General features: G+C 42.8%; 1 protein-coding gene across 1 annotated transcript in view; it reads left to right on the top strand.

Moving 5' to 3' along the window:
• Positions 1 to 5232, top strand: part of hnf4g (hepatocyte nuclear factor 4, gamma) — a gene marked incomplete at both ends in the record, with an annotated part of 53400 nt that extends 48168 nt beyond the window's left edge. Inside the window, 4 exons of the mRNA XM_084325814.1 lie at positions 3540 to 3589; positions 4071 to 4257; positions 4841 to 4960; positions 5111 to 5232. Coding sequence (XP_084181940.1) covers positions 3540 to 3589; positions 4071 to 4257; positions 4841 to 4960; positions 5111 to 5232 — 479 coding nt within the window. The remainder of the gene's footprint in view (positions 1 to 3539; positions 3590 to 4070; positions 4258 to 4840; positions 4961 to 5110) is intronic.
• Positions 5233 to 25105: the final 19873 nt, after the last annotated feature.

The raw sequence follows: 25105 nt of genomic DNA, 5'->3' as shown, positions 1-25105 counted from the left end.
AACATGTTTTCCAATACTGAGACGGTAGGTAGAGTAAAGGAGACACAGGCTCTGGTCTGATCCCAGGCCATCAGGGGGTGGACGTGGTTCTAGAGCAGTGGTTCTTAAAGGAGCTGTAAGTGGTATTTTTTGGTTTGTTAAAATAAGTGGTCTACATGTTAAAATAATAGCTCAACATTCCGACAGCCATCACTGATATAGAGTGTTTGGTGAGTAACATGGTTCTCCCAGTCCCTCCACTCTACATTCCCACTTTGTTCAGTTCCCACTTTATCCAATCAGGAGAGAGAATTTAAACAAATGCATCCTTGAAACAAGTAAAATAATCCACCAGTGCAGTAAGAGAATTTGGCATGAAATAAGTAAAAATATCTAGGGTTCTCTCTCCCGATTGGATAAAGTGGGAACGGGACACTATATATATATATTGTGTTTATTGCAGAGCGGAGGGACTGTGAGACCCATGTTACTGACCAAACCTCTATATCAGTGATGGCCGTTGGAATGTAGAGATATTTAACACTTATTTAAAAATTAAAGACCACTTACTTGAACCTTTTTTGGGTCAATGCCCCCCAACCATGTTCCATAACATGATATAAAAATAATCATAATAATTCAAATAAACTAGCACCCCCTTTGAGCATCTCAACGCCCCCCTTTTTTTTTTTTTTTTTTTTGGTCTTTTTCCCCCTCCATTTTCCTCCGATTTTCTCCCATCCCAATGTTAGTTGTATGCCAATTCCCAGTCCCTTCCTGATCGCTGCGCACTTACCCCCCACAGTCAGATCATCTGGGAGAGTGGAGGCTACCACGTGCTTCCTCCGACACACGTCCAGCCAATCACCGCTTCTTTTCACCTGGCAGCGCGGATTCTCATTGAGAGGGCGTAGCGTGTGGGAGGACCACACTATCCCCCTCGAGTCCTATCCGCGCTTAGCAGGCGCCCCGACTGAACTGTAGGAGTCGCTGTTTACAACGACCCGGACCCACCCCGCCAGCTTCTCCCACCCTCTAATACAGCCAATTGTATTAGTGCAGACGGCCAGCCAAGCTGGTGACAACCCCGGAGCTGTGAGCTGGATTCGAACAGGCGAATCGAGCTCACAGCTCCGGGGCTGGTGACGAACGCAATCTCCGCTCGGCCACCTAACCGCCCTATCAACGCCCCCCTTTCAACAATTCTGCACCCCGACACTCTCTGACCGCCCCCTGGGGGGTGCTATCACCCCATTGAGAAACCCTATTCTAGAGGCAGGGGTCTTAAAGGGAAACTCTGTAAATGCAGTCAAACAGCGACCTCTAGGTGAAAGAGCCCCTCTCTGTAGTGCGGTTTGTTTACATTTCTTTGTTTTGTTTGATGTGTGCTTTGAATTTGAGTGGGTATAGGGGTGGCCACACCATAGAACCTGGGGTGAGGCCAGCAATAGTAATCTCTCACATTGACCCACTCAATGCACACATCAAACCAAAACAAAATAAATGTAAACAAACTGCTCAGGGGCTCTTTTTTCTAGGGGTCGCTGTTTGACAGCATTACAGATTCTACCTTTAAACGCTACACCACCTCTGGCCACAGTTGTAAACTGAGTTAAAATGGGACTATACACTGTAAAGAACAAAACAAGAAAGCAAGCGAATAAATACATAAATAAAATTCACTGAAAGACTCAAGAGTCACCAAAAAAACGTAGATTCACTCACATTCAGACAGATAATGAATATCCAGGGCTTCAAGGCTGTCATTGTCTGTGACCCGGCTATAAGCAGCACAAGTAAGTGGTAATTTCTGAAATGAAAGCTGCTTTCATTACTGGGGGATAAAGAAATTCAAAAATTATGGATATGGCTTCTGCCAAAACGGCTGGTAGAATAGACACACTTTACCAACATTAGCCTCATGGCTGGTGTTCATTTCCAGCCTTCGAAAGGCACCTTTCTAAACAGAATTAGCATTCACGAAAAAAAAGATCAAGAAAAGATTTGACTTACTCATAACACTAACACTATTATTGTGTGTGTGTGTGTGTGTGTGTGTGTGTGTGTGTGTGTGTGTGTGTGTGTGTGTGTGTGTGTGTGTGTGTGTGTGTGTGTGTGTGTGTGTGTGTGTGTGTGTGTGTGTGCGTGTTTGTGCGCGTGTTTGTGCGCGTGTACTGTATAGTATGTGTTATAAAAGTTTTAAAAGTTCACATACACTGCCACTCCCCCATGGCTTAATTTTGTATTATTTTCCATGCTTGTGTAAACCTTATTTGAATGGTTTAGTCAAACATTTACCTGCTTCTCCTCCCCTCTCCTCTCCTCCCCTCTCCTCTCCTCTCCTGCCCTCCCCCTCTCCCCCCTCTCTCATTGTGTGCTGTTGTTATTTCATAAACTGCTGTCTAACCTGAACTGACGGAAAGACACAAGTCTCTCTTTTCTCAGCCTGTCTTATCCGTCTGTATGTATATTTTATTAGATTGTAGAAATGTAGATCTCCTTTAAAAATGTTGGCTGTACCAAAGTTCCATACAACATATTCAATAGTACAATTTATTTACCACACAATCTCTGTTTAAAAGTGGTAATCAACAAGATCCTCATTTCTGTTTGTTTTGGCGACATCTATTGGTGATAAGTGGTCATTGCTGTTGCATTTCTGCACTGTCCATCTTGAAAATCCATGCTGACTTCTAGTCTGGGAATGTCCTGCCAGACACGACACCAGTATTGATTAACAGCTGATTAACAATTAATAAACTGGGTAATAAGTATAATCACTCCTGTGTTGTATTAAATGGCAACAGAATAGACATTTAATTATGTGAACACTTTATTATAATGATTTTTACTTTAAGTACACAAACACCACACGTGGGTATGTCAAGAAGCTGGGTTGCGCAGTATGCCAGGTAACTGTGATAAGAATGACATTCTTAAAGTCTTTAATAATTTGTCAAATTATACTTGGATATTGGCTTCTATGCATTACTCGTAGCCGTACTAACTAATGCTCTATTATAAATAAGATTAGAAAGAATTATGTCAGCTGAGTGAGTAACCCTGTTTATTGAAATATCCCACTGGTTATATTGTACCTTTCCTCAAAGATCCATCCATCCATCCATCCATCCATCCATCCATCCATCCATCCATCCATCCATCCATCCATCCATCCATCCATCCATCCATCCATCCATCCATCCATCCATCCATCCATCCAGCCATCCATCCATCCAGCCATCCATCTATCCATCTATCCATTTATCCATCCATTCGCCTATCTTTTTTTTAACAGTGATGCCACATTAAGACCACAATCCCCTATTCCATTTCATATTACCTATCCCGTCCCTCTCTTGTCTAAATCCCACAATTGTACCTCTCGGTAAAATGCCCAAATCCCAGATTGACCATCATGATTCCATCAATTCCACTTATATCCCCAATTCCATCTCTATTCCACACCAATTTTCTCATCTTCCCACCTCCCCTCCCTTCCCTCCCCTCCCTCCTTCTCCTCCTTCTTATCGTTCTCACATCCCTCCTTCTGCTTTCAGATGCTAAGTCTTTGCAGGACCCATCGAAGATCAAGGCCATGCGTCTGCAGGTGAGGATATGATGTCTTTGAGCCTGGGAGGTATGAGATGGGTAGACTTGTCTCTTTTACGGTTTGGAGACAGAGTTTGATTAGTTCAGGGCTGGTTTCCTAAAGACCTGTCGGCCTGTGGATAAAGATGATCAATGCATTATGTGTCGGTTTTCGTTTTGAAATTGAAGCTCAGGCAGGGGAGACAAAACCGCCAAATTTTCCACCGTTGACTAAAAACACATTTCTTCAATCAATATCTGAAAGAAAATGATATACTAACTAATAAATACTAACCTTCCTACTGTCTTCTACTATTATGCACTTTGCTATTAAGGAACCTACCTTGCCTATATTACACACACTTTATTAGTTTAAGTAGGTGTTCAGTGTTCTTTTGGATTTGAAAGTGAATATAGCTCAGATCTTGAACCTTTGACCCTGGACCCTGGATATTATAGCCCTGCTTCAGTTAAAGTGAGTCCTGTCTGTGTCCCTGCAGGTTCAGATGAGTCTGGAGGACTATATCAACGACCGCCAGTACGACTCACGCGGGCGTTTTGGAGAGTTGCTGCTCCTGCTGCCCACCCTCCAGAGTATCACCTGGCAGATGATCGAGCAGCTCCAGTTTGTGAAGCTCTGTGGCCTGGCCAAGATAGACAACCTGCTGCACGAGATGCTGTTAGGAGGTGAGACTATAGTCAGCCAAGATAGACAACCTGCTGCACGAGATGCTGTTAGGAGGTGAGACTATAGTCAGCCAAGATAGACAACCTATCATGACATGCTGTTAGGAGGTGAGACTCAGCCAAGATAGACAACCTATCATTAGAGGATGTTGGGAGGTATAGGATTATAGTGCATAGATAGGGTTCTTCTTAAATTATTATATAGATCAGGGCCCAGAATTGATCACAGGCCTCCATGTAGCTATTGACCTACAGGTATCTCAAACCCGCCCTCTTTCCTTGATCCTCCAATCACAACTGAGGGAAGCAACAGTTTTGATTGGATGATGAAGAAAAGAGGGCAGGGTTTGAGATAGGTCAATATGACTAGTATGATCTGATGAGCTAAGATCCCACTTACTATGTCTATATGGAAGGTTTATAGATGGTTTCAAGTTGGCAATAAAAACAAACATGAACCACCATGTTCTTGATCCAACATTCCACTGAAACTATAGATGTCTTTCATTCCCAATCATAAATTACTCTTGAATGGATGTCTTCTCCTGACTTATGATTGGCTTTTGCCTGTGTCCATCAGCAGGTTTGTCGTCAGAGCCCACCCACCTGCACCACCCAGCTCACACCCAGCTGGCCCAGGACCCTCTGACCGGACACACGCTGGTCATCAGCGCCATGCCCCTCACACACACCCCACAGATAGGTACAGGAACACACACGCACACACACACATAGACACACACACATTGAATAAGAATCAAAAGCAATGTCAATTTTAAATTAATCTATCTAAATTTCTTTCATTCTGTCTGTTCATGTCTGTCTATCTGTCTGTCTCTCTCTCTTTCTGCAGTCTCTCCAGACACGCCTATCCCGTCTCCCCCTCAAGGTCCCACCACGGAGATGTACAGGCCGTACCCCCAGTCCCTCCCTCCCTCAGCCAGCCCCTCCCCTCCCTTACAGACACACCCATGACTTGTCCCCTGTCCAGGTCAAGGCTCATTATAGGCTCCGTTTTGCAATTGCAACTTTTAACGGGGAAGTTGTGTTTTAAAGCATCTTCTATGGCATTTTAAAGATGCATTAAATACGATAATTTGAAGTGAGGGCCATTGTACGTTAAATCACCTTTAAAGGTGCAGGAGGTGTTTTTTCTGTTATAATTATTCACTGAGCACTGTGTGTGTGTGTGTGTGTGTGTGTGTGTGTGTGTGTGTGTGTGTGTGTGTGTGTGCGTGTGTGTGTGTGTGCGTGCGTGCGTGTGTGTGACACTGCGCAATATCTTGTTATTGCTGCTGCCATGCGCATTAAGATGCCTTCTAAAAATGTATTTCCCTAAACACTTCGAGAAATTCATGCACATACTCAATCTGGGAAAACATTACCCGTGCCCATCCCTAATGCTGATCACAGAATGATTTGTTCTTGAGTGATAGCATTTATTAAGGCACATTGCTAACTGTAATATACCCTGAGCAATTAAGATGTCAACAGCTCTATGGCTAATATATTTCCCCCGTTATCAACCTACGGACAACTATTATCTTATCGGACGCTTCAGAGGGAACTTAGCTAATGTTTTTCCCACCAGGACTTTAAAATGATGCAACAGTGCAGATAGTACATTCATATCTCAGCGTGTGCAAAAATGTCAATGGTTATTATGAATCAATCTCAACCCACCAACACAGTATCCTGGTAACACCCCAATGTATACTTGTATGGCCTCTTCCAAATAATTTATAGATATTTAACTAACCTCCCACTTCCTGTCAGTTTGATGGGTTTAGTGCCAACTGAAACCAAGATTTAAAGGACCAATTTGATTTTTTTTCTCAATAGAGTTCAAAGGAGTCCAATGAATATGCCGGCATTTTGAAGTTAACGTTATATTACAGTTTGTAAATAAAAAACGTCTTACCATATCAGACCTTGAAATGAATAGGTTTTTAGTAAATAATCGTTAGAATAAGTAATACTGTAATAGGTTAATTGAATGATTAAGAAGATGTTTTTTCTAATAGGTACAACTCTACTATGTACTGTATAAGTTATCAGTTGTCAAATGGTGATTTATGTTCATCTGTAAATACTAGATACTGTAATATTGGTTTTGTGAAACAGACTTCCGTTTTTGTTGTTTGTTTGTTAGTTTCTTGCTAAAGACAAAGGCTGGTAACTCTAAGTTGATTAGTGTGCCTTACATGTTTGAGCTAGTTTGAACAATGAAGTTGTTTGAGCTAAACTTATTTCATTTCCAAAACCTTTATGGATATCCCTTATAGCCGAAGTTACCAGTCGGCTAAGATGACTTCACCATATCGTCTCAGGAGGCCAGCTGGTATCTTATCAGAACAGCTATTGTTGATTGTTTGTGATTATTTCCAGGATTCCAATACTGAAAAGTGAAATATGTAACTTTATAGGACCGTTTATTTCTTGCATTAGCATGCATTGTTTGATATCTTTATTCCGTGATAAATATAGTCCTACCGTGGAAAGATGCTACATGTGTTTTGGCCACAGTTAAGTTGCACAATCAATCACACGCTCCATCCCTCTGGGGGGGAGAGTTACGAGCCTCAAGTAGAATTTCTCTGGTGCAGACAGAGTCTCTCAATTTTGAAACTGCTATAGCAAAGCTTGATTTATCGCTCCATCATAACTCTAAAATCAATCATTCTCTCTATGATAACATTTGATTGGTATTCATTGCTTAACATCGTGCATACTGGCTCTCTAACTTAAGCCTAAAATTATCCGTGTATAATTCAGGATTCCATCCCCAAAGAGGGAAATATTTTCATACACATAATTTATCCCTTACCGTACACATGCAGCCAATTACACAGTGTGGCAGATTGATGAGTGGTAACTGTAAAAACACAACTGTGGCTTTCGTTCATATCTAGTGGCAACAATTGTGTATTCATACATGTGATGTTTCACCTGAAATTTTATTAAATAGAATAAAAAAGAAATGTAATCATGAAATGTGTAGACCATCATTGGTTTCTGTGCATGTTCAAATGGTCCTGCTGTATTCTATGTTGTAAAAAGCTGATATTACGTGGATTACTGTAATAACTGTTGATTATTAAAAGATGAAATTTGATCCGAGATCACTTTGAGTTTGAATTGGGATAATAAAGAGGTTGATCGGCCAAACACAAAAACGTACAGGAACACAGTATCACGGTTGTGTTTTGAACCCAATGTGCAGGCAAGGAGACACGGCAGGCAGAACTGAGCAAAACCCAATATGGGTAAGTTTAATTATTAATAGTCTAAGTCCAGGCATGGGTCGGTACACAGAGGAGGTTCTCGTAATGTCCAGGATATATACACGGGCATGGAAGTCAGACAGACGGGGTGAGAGCAGGAGCAGTTGTCGTCAGCCAGGCGTAGGTCAGAGCAGTACGTTACTAGTGAACCAGGCCAGTGTCTTCAGGCTAGGAGAGAGGAACAGAGATATCATTAGGATAAGGTTGTGAATATGGTCAGTGTGTCTTCAGGTCTTCACCAGCAGGTCAGTGTCTCCAGCAGGCTATGAGAGAGGATGAGAACAGATATTAACAACTTAGCAATAGAGCATAGAACACGAACATACTGTAGTAACGAGAATAACGTGGCACGAGAGTTTACGATCTGACAACTTCCCTACGTCTGGGGCAGGCTTATATACCCAGATGCACTCTGCCTCCAGACCGTAGATCAGCTGTCTCTAATGACAACCAGCTGTAGCTAGTTAACGATAATGAGAGTGGTAGAGTGAGGAGGAGAACAGAGAGAGACAGGAGTACTCACAATGTAGAACCATGACACAGAGAGCAGACTACGCCCTCTTGCTGTCAAGATGGACATTACAGTGAATAAAATAAAATGTGTCCATCCATACATCATGCATTGTGTTCACACTCCATATCTCAGAGAGGAAAAACTAAATGCGTGAGACACGATTCTTATCTACCGCTATTCTATCAATAAATCATTTCAGCGAATGACTTTTTTTCTTTTAAGAAAAAGAGAAAAAAATAACAAATAGACAAAACATTTCATATGTTCATGGTACAACACGGATGGGGAGGGGCCGGGGGGGTACAATAAATTGACAGGAATATAGTTCAATACCGTCTCCCTGCGTGTCGCAATATTGTCTTCGGTTCGTCCATTACCACTAGGAGGACACCGTCTCGTCTCCCCCGGCCAACAAGTAGGCTACCATCGCCCACGGAATATACGGTTTGTATCCAGATCTTTATTGGCGCGGTATTGAGGCCCGCGCCGCCAGATGAGGCCAGAAGCCCCCCCCCCCCCTGATGGCAGAAACATGGCCTGAGATCCCGGGTCCAGATATAGACCCCCGTGATCATCTCTCAGCTTGGAGGCTGGGAGACATTGATATTCATAACGCCCGCGCGGCCCCCTCGCTGCTCAGCTGCTCAGCCAATAACACAGGCAAATGAACAGTATACGGACCGACCCGCCGTATACAAGGAGGGATGTATTTGGAATTCAAACGGAAATGTGCACTGTGTGTGCGTGTGTGTGTGTGTGTGTGTGTGCGGAGAGGCCCCTGTCCTTCTTCCTCTGTGGTTGTGTGTGTGTCTACATGCAGTTTTGATGTATAGCAATCATGAGGCCATCTGCGTGGAGTGGGTAGGTTTATTTGATCTGTGTGTGTGTGTGTGTGTGTGTGTGCGTGTGTGTGTGTGTCACATAATATGTGTGTGTTATGTGCACACTCTCATAATAAATGTACACACACACACACAGGCACACACACACACACGCACACACACACACACACACACACACACACACACACACACACACACACACACACACACATGCATGCATGTTTGCGTGAATGTGGTTATGGTTGTGTGTGTGTGTACATTCATGTGCAGAGGCTGACTCTAGGGGATAAGGCAAGGAGCAAATCCACGCGCGCGCACGCGTGTGTGTGTGTGTGTGTGAGGCAGAGAGAACACTTAGGTTATTTTATGAAGAGAAGATGATGCTGTCTAGAATCAACATAAACAAATCCTCCTTTCAACTCCATAACAGGCTGCCTGCCTGCCACAGCTTAAAACAACACACCACATAGCATAATGTGTGCGAGTATGTGTGTTTGTGCGCATGTGTGTTTGTGTGTGTGTGTTTAAACCTGCAGTTCTGTGTCTGCGTTTACATCTCATGTGTGTGTGTTTGTGTATGTATGTATGTATGTATGTATGCGCGTGTGTGCTTGCTTGTGATTGCAGATATATATACCGTGTGTGTGTGAGTACACTGTGTGTGTGTTTGTGACAATATATCTCTGTGTGTGTGTGAGTGTGTATATGTGCCCATTGTGACCATGTCTGTGTGTTTGCAAGTGTGTCCGTACACTTTAATGAACAGCCCATAGCGAGGACATAGCCTCTCCTCCTCCCCTCTCCCCCCCCCCTCTCTCTCTCTCCACCAGACAAACCTGGGTGTTAGCATGCCAGTCACATATCTCATCTCCTCCCCACACCTCTCCTCTACATGGCCCACAGTCACAGCACGCCATTACACACCAGCATGACGCTGCCTCCACCCTCCAGGAGCGGGATGAGGAGAAACGGAGGGACGGAGAGGGAGAGAGAGAGAGAGAGAGAGAGAGAGAGAGAGAGAGAGAGAGATGGGCCTGGGATATGAAATTACTTTTCACCTATACTTTTTTGGTCATACTCGTGTGATGCAGTGGTAAAGAAAAGGTGGGTAAACACTGGACACCGGTTGGTGTACACCGTAACGCCAAAATATCACTAAAATAAGTATATGTTTATTCAGAATAGTATTATTTAGTTTTGTGTCCTCAAAAAAGGCCCTATTTTAATGTAACTCGCAAGATTCTGCTTGCTAGAATATTCATGTCAGCCTAAAAAGTTTCTATAAAAGATACAGTCATCCTTCGCAAATGACTGTAAAAGATGGTTAAATGCTCCATCACAAATTAAAAGATGTGTAAATGCTCCATCACAAATTAAAAGATGGTTAAATGCTCCATCACAAATTAAAAGATGTGTAAATGCTCCATCACAAATTAAAAGATGTGTAAATGCTCCATCACAAATTAAAAGATGTGTAAATGCTCCATCACAAATTAAATGCTCCATCACAAATTAAATGCTCCATCACAAATTAAAAGATGTGTAAATGCTCCATCACAAATTAAAAGATGTGTAAATGCTCCTTCACAAATTAAAAGATGTGTAAATGCTCCATCACAAATTAAATGCTCCATCACAAATTAAATGCTCCATCACAAATTAAATGCTCCATCACAAATTAAAAGATGTGTAAACTCTCCTTCACAAATTAAAAGATCTGCACCCAGGTTGGCTGATTTGAAAGTGGACTTGAGAGATCAACTAGTCATGTTGTTGGTGCTTATAGGAATAGTTCTTATATGTTTATACTCTGAATCGTCTGAGTTCAACGCTTGTGTGCTGTAGAATAGAATAGAATAGAATAGAGTCTTTATTGTCATTGTTGGTACAACGAAATTGAGTTTGGAGCATCACCACTGGCATACAAACATACTGAATATAGCATTGATATAATAATATCAATAATAATAATATAATAATATAATATCAATGTCCCAATGACCTCAATAATAATAATATAACATCAATGTCCCAAGTGCAATAGTGCTAGTGCAAATAAATAGTACAGTGGCAGTCCAGTTGAGTTAATGGATGGAGGGGGGGGGGGGGGGGGGGGGCGTTGACTTGCAATGGATGGAATAGTGTATAGTGCAGCAATGCAAGTCCGGTTCACAGTTATTGTTGTAATGTAGAAGTGGGAGTTATGTCACCGGGGGTTGGGGATGGGGGGGGGGGGGGAGTTGATCGTTGAGCAGCCTGACAGCCCGTGGATAGAGGCTGTTGGTCAGTCTGCTAGTTCCGGACTGGATGGATCTGTACCTTCGACCAGAGGGAAGCAGTTGAAAAAGATGGTGTGCTGGGTGGTACTGGTCCTGTAGGATGTTATTCACACGACGTAGGCAGCGGGAGGTGAAGACTGTGGAGATATCTGGGAGGCTGGCTCCAGTGATCCTCCTCGCAGCCTTGACCACTCTGTGGGAAAAAAAGAACACATTTTCATTGAGTGCACAGTCCTCCACATTTATATTACGTACAATACGTGGTGTTCTGGACCTGAGAGAAACAATGTACACAAGTGTATCACTGTGTATCTTCACTGTCTGCCTCCACCTGGTTTCTTTTATATTTTTCAAGATAAACATGATTTATTCCATTCATGTCTTGATTATAATGAATACTTTTTTTTTTACAGACATAATTTGATCACACAAAATGAATAGAACTTTTATGGATAAATGTGATCTAGCAGAGGTAAATGGTAAATATTAACCATACTGTCTAGATTGCGTGTACCGTAATTGAGATAAAGTTAACATCTGTTAAGTATTTTTACATGAATTGTTATGGCTTTATTGTTTTAAAATCCCAATAATTAGATTTGATTAGATTAGATTCAAATGTATTGTCATTATACAGAACAAGTACAGTACAACAAAAAGAAGTTTGGCGTCCAACCAGAGTGCACATATAACAGTAAAGTGCAATAGTAATATACAATGTATAGGTGATTAAACTGGGTATAAATTATGTATTATATACTGAGTAATAGTGGTAATCAGATGTATGTACAGAGTTGTAATATTAATATGTACAGTGATACAGGTATAAAGACAGTATGGTAGTAAGTCATACTGGCCAGCAGTGTAACTAAGAGTAAGTAAGGGATATGTACAGTATGTTATGATAAGGTTGAGGGTCCACCAGACCCCCGAACATTGGGTGAGTAACAAAAACGCGACCACCACACCAGGGTTAAGAGAGGGCATTCCCTTTATATTAATGTATGCTTTTTTTCCTGTTCATATATATTTTGTATTGTTTTATAATTCAACATCACTACTGTGTGTTCATGTTAAAGAGGTAAAGGTCTGTGCTTCAGGTATCAAATACTCACTTTAAATACCCAAGTAAAAGGGGTTTTAGAAAATGCTCGTGTGACAATTCTATACAGATCTTTCACATGGATATGAATATGAATATAAATAAGCTTTCCTGTAGATGTTCCACATGACGTGTTCCATATCTGTTTTCTATACATTACACCGGTCATTTAATCTATACCCCCGACACATGGTGTAAACCTACAGTACCGAAGATTCAATATATAAACCCAGGCCTATGATGCATAACCTATACTTACCAGAGAATAGAGTGCATACCAGATTTATTATGAAAATCCATCCCTGGATTTCTTATGACAACTTTCTGTTTGTGCGCATGTGCGTTTGTGTGTGTGTGTTTAAACCTGCAGTTCTGTGTCTGCGTTTACATCTCATTTGTGTGTGTATGTATGTATGTATGTATGTATGTATGTATGTATGTATGTATGTATGTATGTATGTATGTATGTATGTATGTATGTATGTATGTATGTATGTATGTATGTATGTATGTATGTATGTATGTATGTATGTATGATGTGTGCTTGTGATTGTAGATATATACGTGTGTGTGAGTACACTGTGTGTGTGTGTTTGTGACAATATATTTCTGTGTGTGTGAGTGTGTCTATGTGCTCATTGTGACCATGTCTGTGTGTGTTTGCGAGTGTGTGTCCGTACACTTTAATGAACAGCCCATAGCGAGGACATAGCCTCTCCTCGATGCACAAATGCCTAGTGAGTGAATGTACAGAATATGTTTTAAACTGTTTCTATATTAGCTTTAATGTCCTTCTGTTTTTCTGTTTCTTTCTGGCTTAAACATCTAGTCCAGGGACTACAACTGAAAACTTGCAACCCTGCTAATATTGGCATATTTACAGTTTTTATTAATTTATAAATGTATGACTGTTGATTGATATGCACTGTCCCTGATCAAATAAACTGAGTAAACTAAAAACTCCTCCCCCTTTCTCTAATTCACACCCTAATTGTCACCCAAAGGCAGTAATAAATAATAATATTATACAACGGCATGCAAATTTCTCTATTCTGATTGGCTGAAACAGTCCATTTACACGTATGTATCCTTCATAATCCACGCTCCTGGTCCCAGGACCCGCCCACCACCGAATCACATCACTCCGCCGGATCACTCCGTCGGAAAAAACAAGATGGCGGACAATAATCTTTAACAAATGGATATGTTGATAGCGTCATAACGACTAAATATAAAGCGATTCTGTCAAGGGGAACGTGTTAGTATTTTAAACAATGTTGGATGATGTAATTGATGGGTCTTGACTCAATCTAGAACAAAAGAAAAATCGCGGATTGATTGATAGATTAATTGATTGATTTAAATTTCTTCCTTCCTACTTTCCGACTGCAGCGTTCTCTCTCACACTGTCCGACGGTGGCGTACCCACAAACACACACATACACACACACACACACACACACACACACACACACACACACATACACACACACACGCACACACACACTGTGACACACACACACACACACACACACACACGCACACACACACACACACACTCCTGTCTGCAACAGCGGGGGACTCAGACTGAGAGAGAAGCAGCGCTGTTTTAAGTGAGCATGGTCTATTGAATTGATTGATTGGTTGATTGCTAATTTTATTACTGTACCCCTGGTTTCCAACTGGTTAAGTTTAGGCTAAAAGAAATAAATAAAAAAATAGGGCGAAGAAAACGTTTTTTTCCTATAGGGCAAAGAAAACGTTTTAATAAATTTTCAATCAATCATTCCAATAATACACAGTTGGATGTGTTAGTTGGTTGGATGCACTTCAAGCTGCTTCCACATGAGGCAACTTCTCTCAATCATTCCAATAATACACAGTTGGATGTGTTAGTTTGGTTGGATGCACTTCAAGCTGCTTCCACATGGAGTTGTGGGAACTACTTTTTCTGGCGGATGGTTTTTTCAACAAATCTTCGATTAATGTGTGTTTATTGTATAGAAATAAGGTTGGATGAATCTGGCAGTTGTATAAAAGCTTTACACCACGTGCAGTCGTGATTTGTGACCAATAAACCATGCCTAGGGGGGTCTAACGACCCTCGGCTGCGCCTCGGGCCTAACAACCACCCCTAGGCATGGTTTATTGGTCACAAACCACTCCTGCGTGTGATGTAATGCTTAAATAATAATAATAATAATAATAATAATAATAATAATAATAATAATAATAATAATAATAATAATAATAATAATAATAATAATAATAATAATAATAATACTTTATTTGTATAGCACCTTCCATACAAGAATTGCAGAAGAAGTGCTTCACAGCAGTGATGTAGACATACAATATACATATTAGGCATAAAATGAGCATGCAATAATTCTGAGAGTGTACTAAATAAAAGCAATGCATGACGTGTAGACATAAAATGAGTATAAAAAATAGACAGAATAAGAGCAATGCAAAAGTGTAGACAGAACTAAAGTAGTGCTATCATTTACATAAATTAGCATAGATAGACAAGGTAAAATAGTGCAATAGTGCAATCACAGTCTTGATGCAATGAGTCCAAGCAGCAGAGTGTATTAAAAGGCTAAGGTGAAGAGGTCCATTTTTATCTTACTTTTGAAAATATTTAGTGATCTGGCCTAGTGGCCTCCCTAATGTCCATAGGCAGGGTGTTCCATAGCTTTGGTGCATAATTAGCAAAGGCTGCATCCCTGATTTTCTTTTGGCTGTTGCTGGGAACCTTCAATAGACCAGTAGTAGATCATAATGTTCGTGGGGGCACATAGTTCACAAGAGAATTGGCGATGTAGCTTGGTCCTGTTTCAAGCTATAGCTAACATGTTGAGGTGTGGCAGTAAGGTGAATGGGGAATCTACCACAACTGTGACCAATTATTATTTCATTCTACCTCTCGTCCTTAAAGCCCCCGACACATCATCCACATTGTCCCAGTTACATCTTCTTATCTGTATTGCGGGTCATTTTGTCTATTAATATTGCTTCAAGATGTTGTCTGAGTACCTTTCCTTCCTTCCTTATCTGGAGTGCGGTTTCCAAAGCGGTCCTGGGATAACTACACCCCTTATACCAACTCTCCATCCATACATCCATCCCTCCATCCATCACTCTATCATCACTCCCTCCCTCCCTCCCTCCCTCCCTCCCTCCCTCCCTCCCTCCCTCCCTCCCTCCCTCCCTCCCTCCCTCCCTCCCTCCCTCCCTCCAGGAGTGATATGAGGATGGTACACAGCCCTAACACTCTCACAGACTAAGTTCATCACAGGCTGACAAGGCTACATGATTTGTCTCTCAGTGGTAAAGGGGCTATTTCCCCCTGATTTTATGACAAGACTGAGTCATCCTTCTCTTGCAATTCTACCATCCATCCATCCATCTGTCCATCTGTCCATCTGTCTATCCATCCATCCACCCGTCCATCAATCCATCCATCCATCCATCCATGCATCCATCCATCCATCCATCCATCCATCCGTCCATCTGTCTATCCGTCCATCCATCCATCCATCCATCCATCCATCCATCCATCCATCCATCCATCCGTCCATCCATCCATCCATCCGTCCATCCATCCACTGTCACATCTTTCTTCAGCCTGCAGAGACTGTCAAGGGAACACGTCCATATATTTGATTAGAAAACATTTTGCAGAGTCAGGTCAAGTTCGGGATGCAGGGTTTAAAAAGGTGTCTGAGCGAGACAGAAGGCAGACGGGTACAAAGCAATGACGGATCTCCTTGTTGTGAGTGAAAACACGGGTAGCTTTATGTTTCATAATGGGGTCAAGGAGCTGATTTCTCCATTTTGAGTGTGAGATCGAGTAGACAGTACAGGAGGTAGTTGAATATTTTAATAATGAGTTTTAGTTGAAATGCCTTCTCTACAATCTTTGGGTTTAAAACGAAAACTCCTGTCATGAGCACCCTCGCCACTAGATGGCAGTAAGACGCCATGATTTCACCATGGCAACACGGTCTGCCCTTACAGATGGGCTTTGGACCTCCTCAGCCTTATTACCCATCTAACCATATTAGAAAGGAAAAATAACATAGCTGTGGAAATGAAATATATCAAAAAACAACACTGCTGCTACATAGATATTTGAAGCAGGAAGCATGACTTTAACAATATCCTGAATGTAATATACAAACATTGTTGGAATATTATAGATTATGGTTTCAATTGTGGTAAAACACACCACGATATCTAGTTTAATAATATGTCACAACTTTTGGCATGTAAGATGGTATTACTTGTGTTGGTCGCATGTTGCATTTCAGCATCACATGGCGATTACTGAGATCTATTAGCAGATATGAGTAAATGATGATATCTATGTTCCAGGTGTGATCAGTTTTTCCATGGCTGTTTTGAGTCAAGCGGTCAGGAGGAGAGTTGGATGAATGGAATAATGAGAGGTAGAAGAGTAGCACACGTGCAAATGAACATACATATACACACACACACACACACACAGACACACACACACACACACACACACACACACACACACACACACACACACACACACACACACACACACACACACACACACACACACACACACAAATAAACATTTTGCACACACACACACACGCACATACATATTACATGCAGATACACACATCAGAATCATAAACTGTATGTGCACACACATAAGCACACACATAAGCACACACACACACACACACACACACACACACACACACAAACACACACACAAACACACATACACACACACACACACACACACACACACACACACACACACACACACACACACACACACACACACACACACACACACACACACACACACACACACACACACACTGGTTAATACACACATGCTGGTTAATATATAGGTACAGTGTGAAATGACAGGCATGTGACAGGGGTTCCAGATTACGGGCGGAGATTGCACACAATCATTCCTCACCACTGCGTTTACCCCATAACTCCCTATGTTTCTGACACGTCTGACATGTGCTCCCTAGAAGACAGACAGGTGGAAGGTGTGTGAGTCTCCTGCACTCATTACAGCAGGACTGTGAGACTCTTCCTGATCTGTGGCCCCCAACCTGCACTTCTGCCCCCCAGGCCAGGTGTGTGTGTGTGTGTGTGTGTGTGTGTGTGTGTGTGTGTGTGTGTGTGTGTGTGTGTGTGTGGTGTGTGTGTGTGTGTGTGTGTGTGTGTGTGTGTGTGTGTGTGTGTGTGTGTGTGTGTGTGTGTGTGTGTGTGTGTGTGTGTGTGTGTGTGTGTGTGTGTGTGTGTGTGTGTGTGTGTGTGTGTGTGTGTGTGTGTGTGGTCTGTATGTACAAATATCTGACTGAGGATGTGTTTGTGTGAGAGAAAGAGAAAGAGGGAGAGACAGTCACATCTAATTTCATACTGTACCTACATAGATCAACCAGTAGCCTACATGGGCGTGTGTGTGTGTGTGTGTGTGTGTGTGTGTGTGTGTGCGTGTGTGTGTGTGTGTGTGTGTGTGTGTGTGTGTGTGTGTGTGTGTGTGTGTGTGTGTGTGTGTGTGTGTGGCGTGTCTAATATTTTATTATAACTCTGTTTGTGTGTGTGTTTACGGTATGTGCGTGTGATGTCTGATCACACTGTATTTTTATATCTGTGTGTGCGTGCATGCATGGGTTCATTGCGTGTGTGTGTGTGTGTTGTGATTATCCCAGTGTGTGGGTGAGGGAGGGTGCGTTGGGAAAATCCAGGGAGAGCTTCATTTCCAAATCCGAGTTGTAAGAATTGAAGAATGAACCCAGACGGCAACAAGAGTGAGATTCACCTCATACTCCAGTGAACCCTCCCCCTCCCTGGATATCTGGCCTGAATCCTAGTGTATTCTACATGTGTACTTCATCATCATCATCATCATCATCATCATCATCATCATCATCATCATCATCATCATCATCATCATCACCACATCCTGTTTAAGCTCATACTGCTCAGTGCCCGGAGTGCAGTAGCGTAGTGATGTGGCATTGGCGAACGACAGCTCTTTGGTACGAAAGAAGGGAACCGAGTCATACTTATCTTAATCACTATGTGTTCCTTTATTAAGATATTCCTTTATTGATCCCCTTGGGGAAATTCTGGCATCATAGCAGCATTGGGGAGGGGGGGGGGGGGGTACAGGTATGGGCAGGGTAATAGTAGAAAGAAATAAACAGTGTAAACAATATAATTAACTGTGAATATATAGAGATACAAGAAAAATAAACAGTGCAAACAAAGGTGCAGATGAGGGTCTGTATGCCCCATCGGTTATATTATTTAATTATTGTTGAAATATGAAATTGTTGTTTCGTATAGAGGGTGGAATTCCAAAAACTGCAACATTGTATCATTCGGGTGCAAAATACTAGTTTCTTTTAATCTGACATTGCAACCATTGCAACAAGCATGATTCATTTACAATCTCATTTCCCCTTCTGTCTTTTATAATGCGATGAGGATATAAGCATTTTTCTTTTTACTGTTAAAAACGAATCTGGACGTTTTTGGGACAGGATATGGTCGAGGACAGATTACTTAATTCAGGGACTGCACCTTAATATAGCCTATATTTTTCCATTCAAACTTCGGTGGACGCTTAATATCACACTCATGTTGGATATATCATACATACAATTTTAACTATTTGAGCTGTGTTTCGAGGGGCTGTGTCTATGCTTGAATCATTTAAGATTAGGGGTGTAAAGGTACACGTATCCACACCGAACCGAACCGTTTCAGTGTGTACCGTACCGAACAGCTGTGTAGTGTACCGAACGAATACAACGGTATGTTAACCACTAATGACCGCCCACCGGGGGCTGTTTTTTTTCACAATCTAATATAATTATTATTATAAAAAAAAAATTACAAGTCAATTATTAATTTCAATATAGAATATTCGTTGACAGCCCTACAAGTACAATTAGTTACTGCACACTACATCACCCCTGAGTGGAACATGGAAAGCCAAACTTTCCCTCACTGTACCGAAAACCCCTACCGAACCTTGACTTCAAAACCAAGGTACGTACCGTACCGTGGTTTTTGTGTACCGTTACACCCCTATTTAAGACTGATAAACCCCGCCCCCTAAAAAAAAAAGAACGATGAGCCGGCTCATGGAAAGGAAACAGAGTCAAAAGATCTGGCTCCCTTCAAAGAGCCGTAATCCCCATCACTACAGTCGTGTGATGTACTACATACGTACGACTCGCACACCCAGGCGGAAATGGCTGTTTGTGACATGAGAAGAACACAGTTCACTCACTGCTCTGTGGCCACTCGCTAGCTGTGCTAACCGCAGGCTCTACTGTCAGTGAAGCAGTGGCGGCCGCCACTGGGGGGCGCTAGGGTGCCGCCCCCCTTCAGGCCTGCCTGGTTATATGAGAGTAGAACAAGAATAAGTATCTTTTTGTTTTTTGTTTTATAGCCCTATAAATAATATAAACATGTTTAAAATGAATAATATTTACTCATTTTAAGTATGTTTGTATTTCCAATGCACAATATAACGTTATTATTGCAATTAAAAAACACTCGTTTTCCAGAGCAGGAAGTGACATCACGTTTTTTTTTTTTTTTTAATTTTTTCGTATTTCTCGGCCCGGGCTATACGTGATAGCGCTCTGAGTGCGCGTCACAGTTTGATCGCTGTATCCGTCACAGCCAATCAGTGCATAACGCGTTGTGCGTTGAAATATGACTATTATGTTGGAATCTGGGCGCGATTTGAAGCGGTCTAGCCAGTAGCGTCAAGAATATCTGTAGCCGCATTTCGCGGAGACGCTCTCTGATTGGCCGACGCCAGTATTTTTTTCCGTAGCAGAATTTCACAGAGACGATCTCTGATTGGCCGAATCCAATTTCTAATGTTCCAATTCTAGGTTATTCCGGCTAGGTTGGTTCCTAGGTTGGTCGGTGGAGATAGTTGTGTTGTTGTGAGAATGATGCAGGCAGCTGTTTGTCTTAGACGAGCGTGCTGTGACTGCAAGTTCTTTAGACTGTTAAGCTTAGGCACTCTTTCAAAGTTGGTTAAGGTTAGAGTTTGTCTTAGAGCATGGCGATAGAACGCCAGGTAGTTTGCAGTCTGTTCGAGCGGAAATGGACAAAGGAATGTACTTGTGTTGTGCTAACGAGCTAACACTTGGCTAACAAGCTATATGGCGGATGTAGTCTGGAGACAGACTACAGTGGACAGTGGTCTGGAATACATCATCAGTGGATTATACACGTTTATCAAGCTCTCCTGCCCTGGACGTTTCAACTAAACAGTGAGTCTCTCTCTCTCTCTCTCTCTCTCTCTCTCTCTCTCTCTCTCTCTCTCTCTCTCTCTCTCTCTCTCTCTCTCTCTCTCTCTCTCTCTCTCTCTCTCTCTCTCTCTCTCTCTCTCTCTCTCTCTCTCTCTCTCTCTGTGGTTAACGTTAACGTTTGTAAATAGTTTTTTTAGGAGCAGTACTGTTAGGCTACTGCTGGCCATTCATGAAGCGAGACATTGCTGATTGTTTATTTATTTTATAACACAAGACTATGACTACCAACTGCCTAGCCAGCCGTGTATCAATCTTGGATGCAATAATAACGTTACGTCGTTACCACACTGACTATGTCGATGGCTCATTGATTTAACTACTGCAGCTCTCTCGGATTGAAAATACGTGGATTATGGCTTGTTCAATATCGTCTATGTTTGAATGAATGAATGAATGAGAACTTTATTAACAGATTGCAGAATGGGTACAATACAGTACGGCTCAATACACACAATTGTTAAGGGGATGCAGACCAGAGAAAGACGTTTGTCTTGTTTACATCAGGGTCCCAGATTTTCGATTCATATCCATAGTTTAATAGCTAGCCTTGGCTCGTTTAACAATATGCAAAATATGTGTACAGCCCTGTACTCATACTGAAGTTATTCTTGGTATATAATAGGTCTGATTGTGTAACGAATCGATTCCACGTCGCGCTGTGTGTGAGAGAGAGAAGGAGAGAGGGAGAGATGTTTGGTATAGCGCCCCTAGTGGCGAAGTACCCACCGGCCGCCACTGCAGTGAAGCCAAAATAGAAACACACAAATGACGATCGGGAGCAGTTAGGGCCAGGGTTAAAAGTGTTTTGCTCAAGGACACTTCAACGCGCTGCCCAGGAGGAGCTGGAATCGAACTGGGAACCTTTTTTTTTTTCCTCCACTTTTTTCTCTCCTCTTTTTCTATTTTTCTCCCATCCCAATTCCACTATGCCAATTCTTCCCTCCCCTGTCTTGAACGTTGCTCGCATATGCCCCCCACTGGCCGGTTGTAGGGAGGATAGAAGCCTTGCATCACGTGTCCCCTCCGATACACAAGGAGGCAGCCTGTCACATCTTTTCACCTGCCAGTGCGGACTCTCATTGGCGAGGTGTAACGTGTGGGAGGCTCACACTACCCCCGCCATTTCCTGTCTCTGCTGTGCAGGCGTCCCCCAACCGACCTGTAGGAGTCGCTGTCCACAACGTCCAGATTACCACCCATCGACTTCCACCCGCTAACTCTGCCAATTGAGTTAGTATGACGGCTGGCCCAAGCCGGAGGCAACGCCAACAGCCGGAGTCGAACCCGGCGTCTCTTGCGTTGGTGACGAGCGCAATGTCCGCTGCGCCACTCAGCCGCCTGAACTGGGAACCTTCTGATTACCAGACGATGGCTCTACATCTTGAGCCACTGTCACTGCCCAAGATGGTGCCAGTGACGGACTAACCCTCTGACAACACGGGCAAATGTCAGAAGGGCCACCTGAGCTAATGGCTACCCGTCTATTCGTTTCCTAACGCATTTATGCTTCCGCATTCGCGTTTTGCGAATCTGATTGGCCACCAGGCCACGTGAGCGGATCAGCGCGGCCGAGAAATCCGCTCTTCGCTCTTTAAAGCTTGGTCCGCTCCGCTAATCGCTCATGTTGACCCCGCCCCCAAGTCGGTCTCCGCTCGCTCCCCGCTCACCTTGAATCAAGCGCTCCCCGCTCCCCGCGCCAGATCGCTCGGCAGATTTTTTTTTTTTTTTTGGAGCATGGTGTAAATTAGCTCAAACTACAACAGTCTACACCCCCTGGGCCCCTTAACAATTGTTTGTATTGAGCCGCATTGTAATTGTACCCATTCTGCAATGTTAAATAACGTTGTTTATCCATTCACTAGCTCTATTAAGCGATTAGCCGAGCCACAATGCTATGGTCGCTGCCATTAACGTTAGCATGTAAGCTAACGACAACAACAATGGCGTCGATACTTTTTCTAACAGGAGTGAGTGACAAAGCCTGAACAGGATATCACAGGTTCACCCTTCTCATTGGTTGAAAATGGCCTTCATGTTTGTACATCGCCATCTGTTGCTTTGGCATTGTACTGCATGTATATATTACATCAACAGTGTTAAACCACTGTGAGCGGCCTGGAGTGGATTGGAGCGGAGGAGAACTCTCGCTCCGGACGTCGCGCCGACTCATTTTAAAACCCACTCCTCGCTCACGTCAAAACCGCCCGCTCCGCGCCCCACCCGCTCCGCGCCCCGCGCCGCTCACGCGCCGCTCACGCGCCGCTCACGCGCCGCTCACGCGCCGCTCACATGGCCTGTTGGCCACTGCCGTTTCTGGTGCGATCTGATTGGCCACTGACGTTTCTGGTCATGTGACATGTGCGCCCAATCGCGTGACGCGCCCATTTCCGCCTCGACCAGCAGCAAACTACCTAACGCCTATAGTTTATCACTGGTTAAGCTTAGGCGACTCTTTCAAAGTTGGTTAAGGTTTAGCCCCTTACGTGACTGCGATCTGCAAGCCAGGAGCTTTTTGTAACCGCAGTCACTCTCAGCTATGCCGCTACCAGGCTCGTATTAAGTACCAAGCGCTGCTTCTGAGCTGGGGGTGGGTCAAAAATATATCAGATATGAATTTCAAAGATACCCAGCGTACAATATGGGTTTAACACAGCTTTACGGTGGGGTCTGAACTCTGAAAGCTCGGAGTTGCTAATAAACATTTTAAATCATTGTTACAAAACGAGTGGTACTTACAGAGCCAGCCGTGTATTTCCGCCATTGGTGTCACAGCGCATGCGCACCAGGCAGCCAATTGCCTGGTGCGCATGCGCTGTGACACCAATGGCGGAACGCGGAAGCATAAATGCGTTAGACGCACCTGGGCCACTCAAAATAACACATACATGTATAATTATTGTACATAAAAAAAAGTCTTAATCATTGTGCCTTTGATTATTTTGTCTTCAATAACTTTATTTGAAATCACTTATGTCAGCCCATATCATTTTATACGGGCCCTTTCATGTTTGTACTTAAAGGGGCATTTCATCAAAGAAAAACATGACAATTTATTTTGCACATAATCTCCCACACACATTGTGTAACTGCAATTCCATGAAATGATGTAAATGAAAAACAGCAATACCTTGTCTTATACGGACTGCTACCTTATCATTTCATTAAGTAATTGCAATTAACACAACACAAGGATTCAATGACCCCGATAACATCGCTGGTGGCCATATTCAAACTCATTTACTCCCAATAACTGTCAAACTATACGAATGAGTGCAAAACAGTTTCGAGTTTTTGGATATGTGTGAGATTATGTCCAAAATAAATCAACATTGTTTTTTGTTGAAGTGCCCCTTTAATAAATAGTCTAACATCTTTTCCCCATGATGCCCTGGTTGCTAACGTTAGACTGTCAAGTGAAGGACGAATGTTTTTCCATAGTGCAGTGCATTATTGTCGGGAAACCGAATGTCCCAGGACGATTTGGAGGTCTTCATGCTTATGCATAAGTTATGGTCACAGCAAAAACACATCCCGAAGCTGGACGTGGATGACATGATTGACAGGGTTGCAGGGAAAAGCAAATTCCTTCTGTGTTTGCTAACTAACTTACATGAAGGTACGCCTGTACTATTATGGGTTGTGTAACACAGTACAGCTACAGTACGCTGGCGCTTGATGTGGTTCCCAATTTCGGTGTGGTTTGTCAGAAATGGGGGTTGCTGTTGGGTTTGGAAATTGGGCGTCTGTACGCCATAAATGCCAGGGCTGTTGGCTGCTCCCGGCCTGTCAGTGGACGTAGCAACCGTCCGCTCCACACTTCAAACTCAAGTGCAACGACTCGCGCGCGTGATGCTGTCCACACAGACAGTGTCCTCAATAGAGCATGGCTATTTAGCTGAGTGCCTCGCATCTCACGCTAGAAAATATGCACGCTGACGTGCTGCCGCTGCCACGCAGAGCCACCCATGGACTGTGTGGCTGCTCTACCATGTTATCATGGACTGTGTGGCTGCTCTAACATGTTATCATGGTCACTGTGTAGCTGCTCTACCATGTTATCATGGACTGTGTGGCTGCTCTAACCTGTTAACATGGTCATTGTGTAGCTGCTCTAACATGTTCACATGGGCTGTGTGGCTGCTCTAACATGTTCACATGGGCTGTGTAGCTGCTCTACCATGTTATCATGGGCTGTGTAGCTGCTCTACCATGTTATCATGGACTGTGTGGCTGCTCTAACCTGTTAACATGGTCACTGTGTAGCTGCTCTAACATGTTAACATGGTCACTGTGTAGCTGCTCTAACTAGAGATGTTCCGATACCATTTTTTCCTTTCCGATCCGATTCCGATACCTAAGCTTTGGGTATCGGCCGATACCGATATTTATCCGATACCAGTGCATTAAAAAAAAAAAAAAAATTTTTTATATAAATTATACTTTTTTTTTTTTTTTTTTTTTCAGATACTGTTA

This window comes from Notolepis coatsorum (assembly GCF_963971535.1).
Source record: "Notolepis coatsorum genome assembly, chromosome: 12".
In the NCBI taxonomy this organism is placed as follows: domain Eukaryota; kingdom Metazoa; phylum Chordata; class Actinopteri; order Aulopiformes; family Paralepididae; genus Notolepis; species Notolepis coatsorum.
This window is presented reverse-complemented; position numbering and strand designations above follow the sequence as displayed.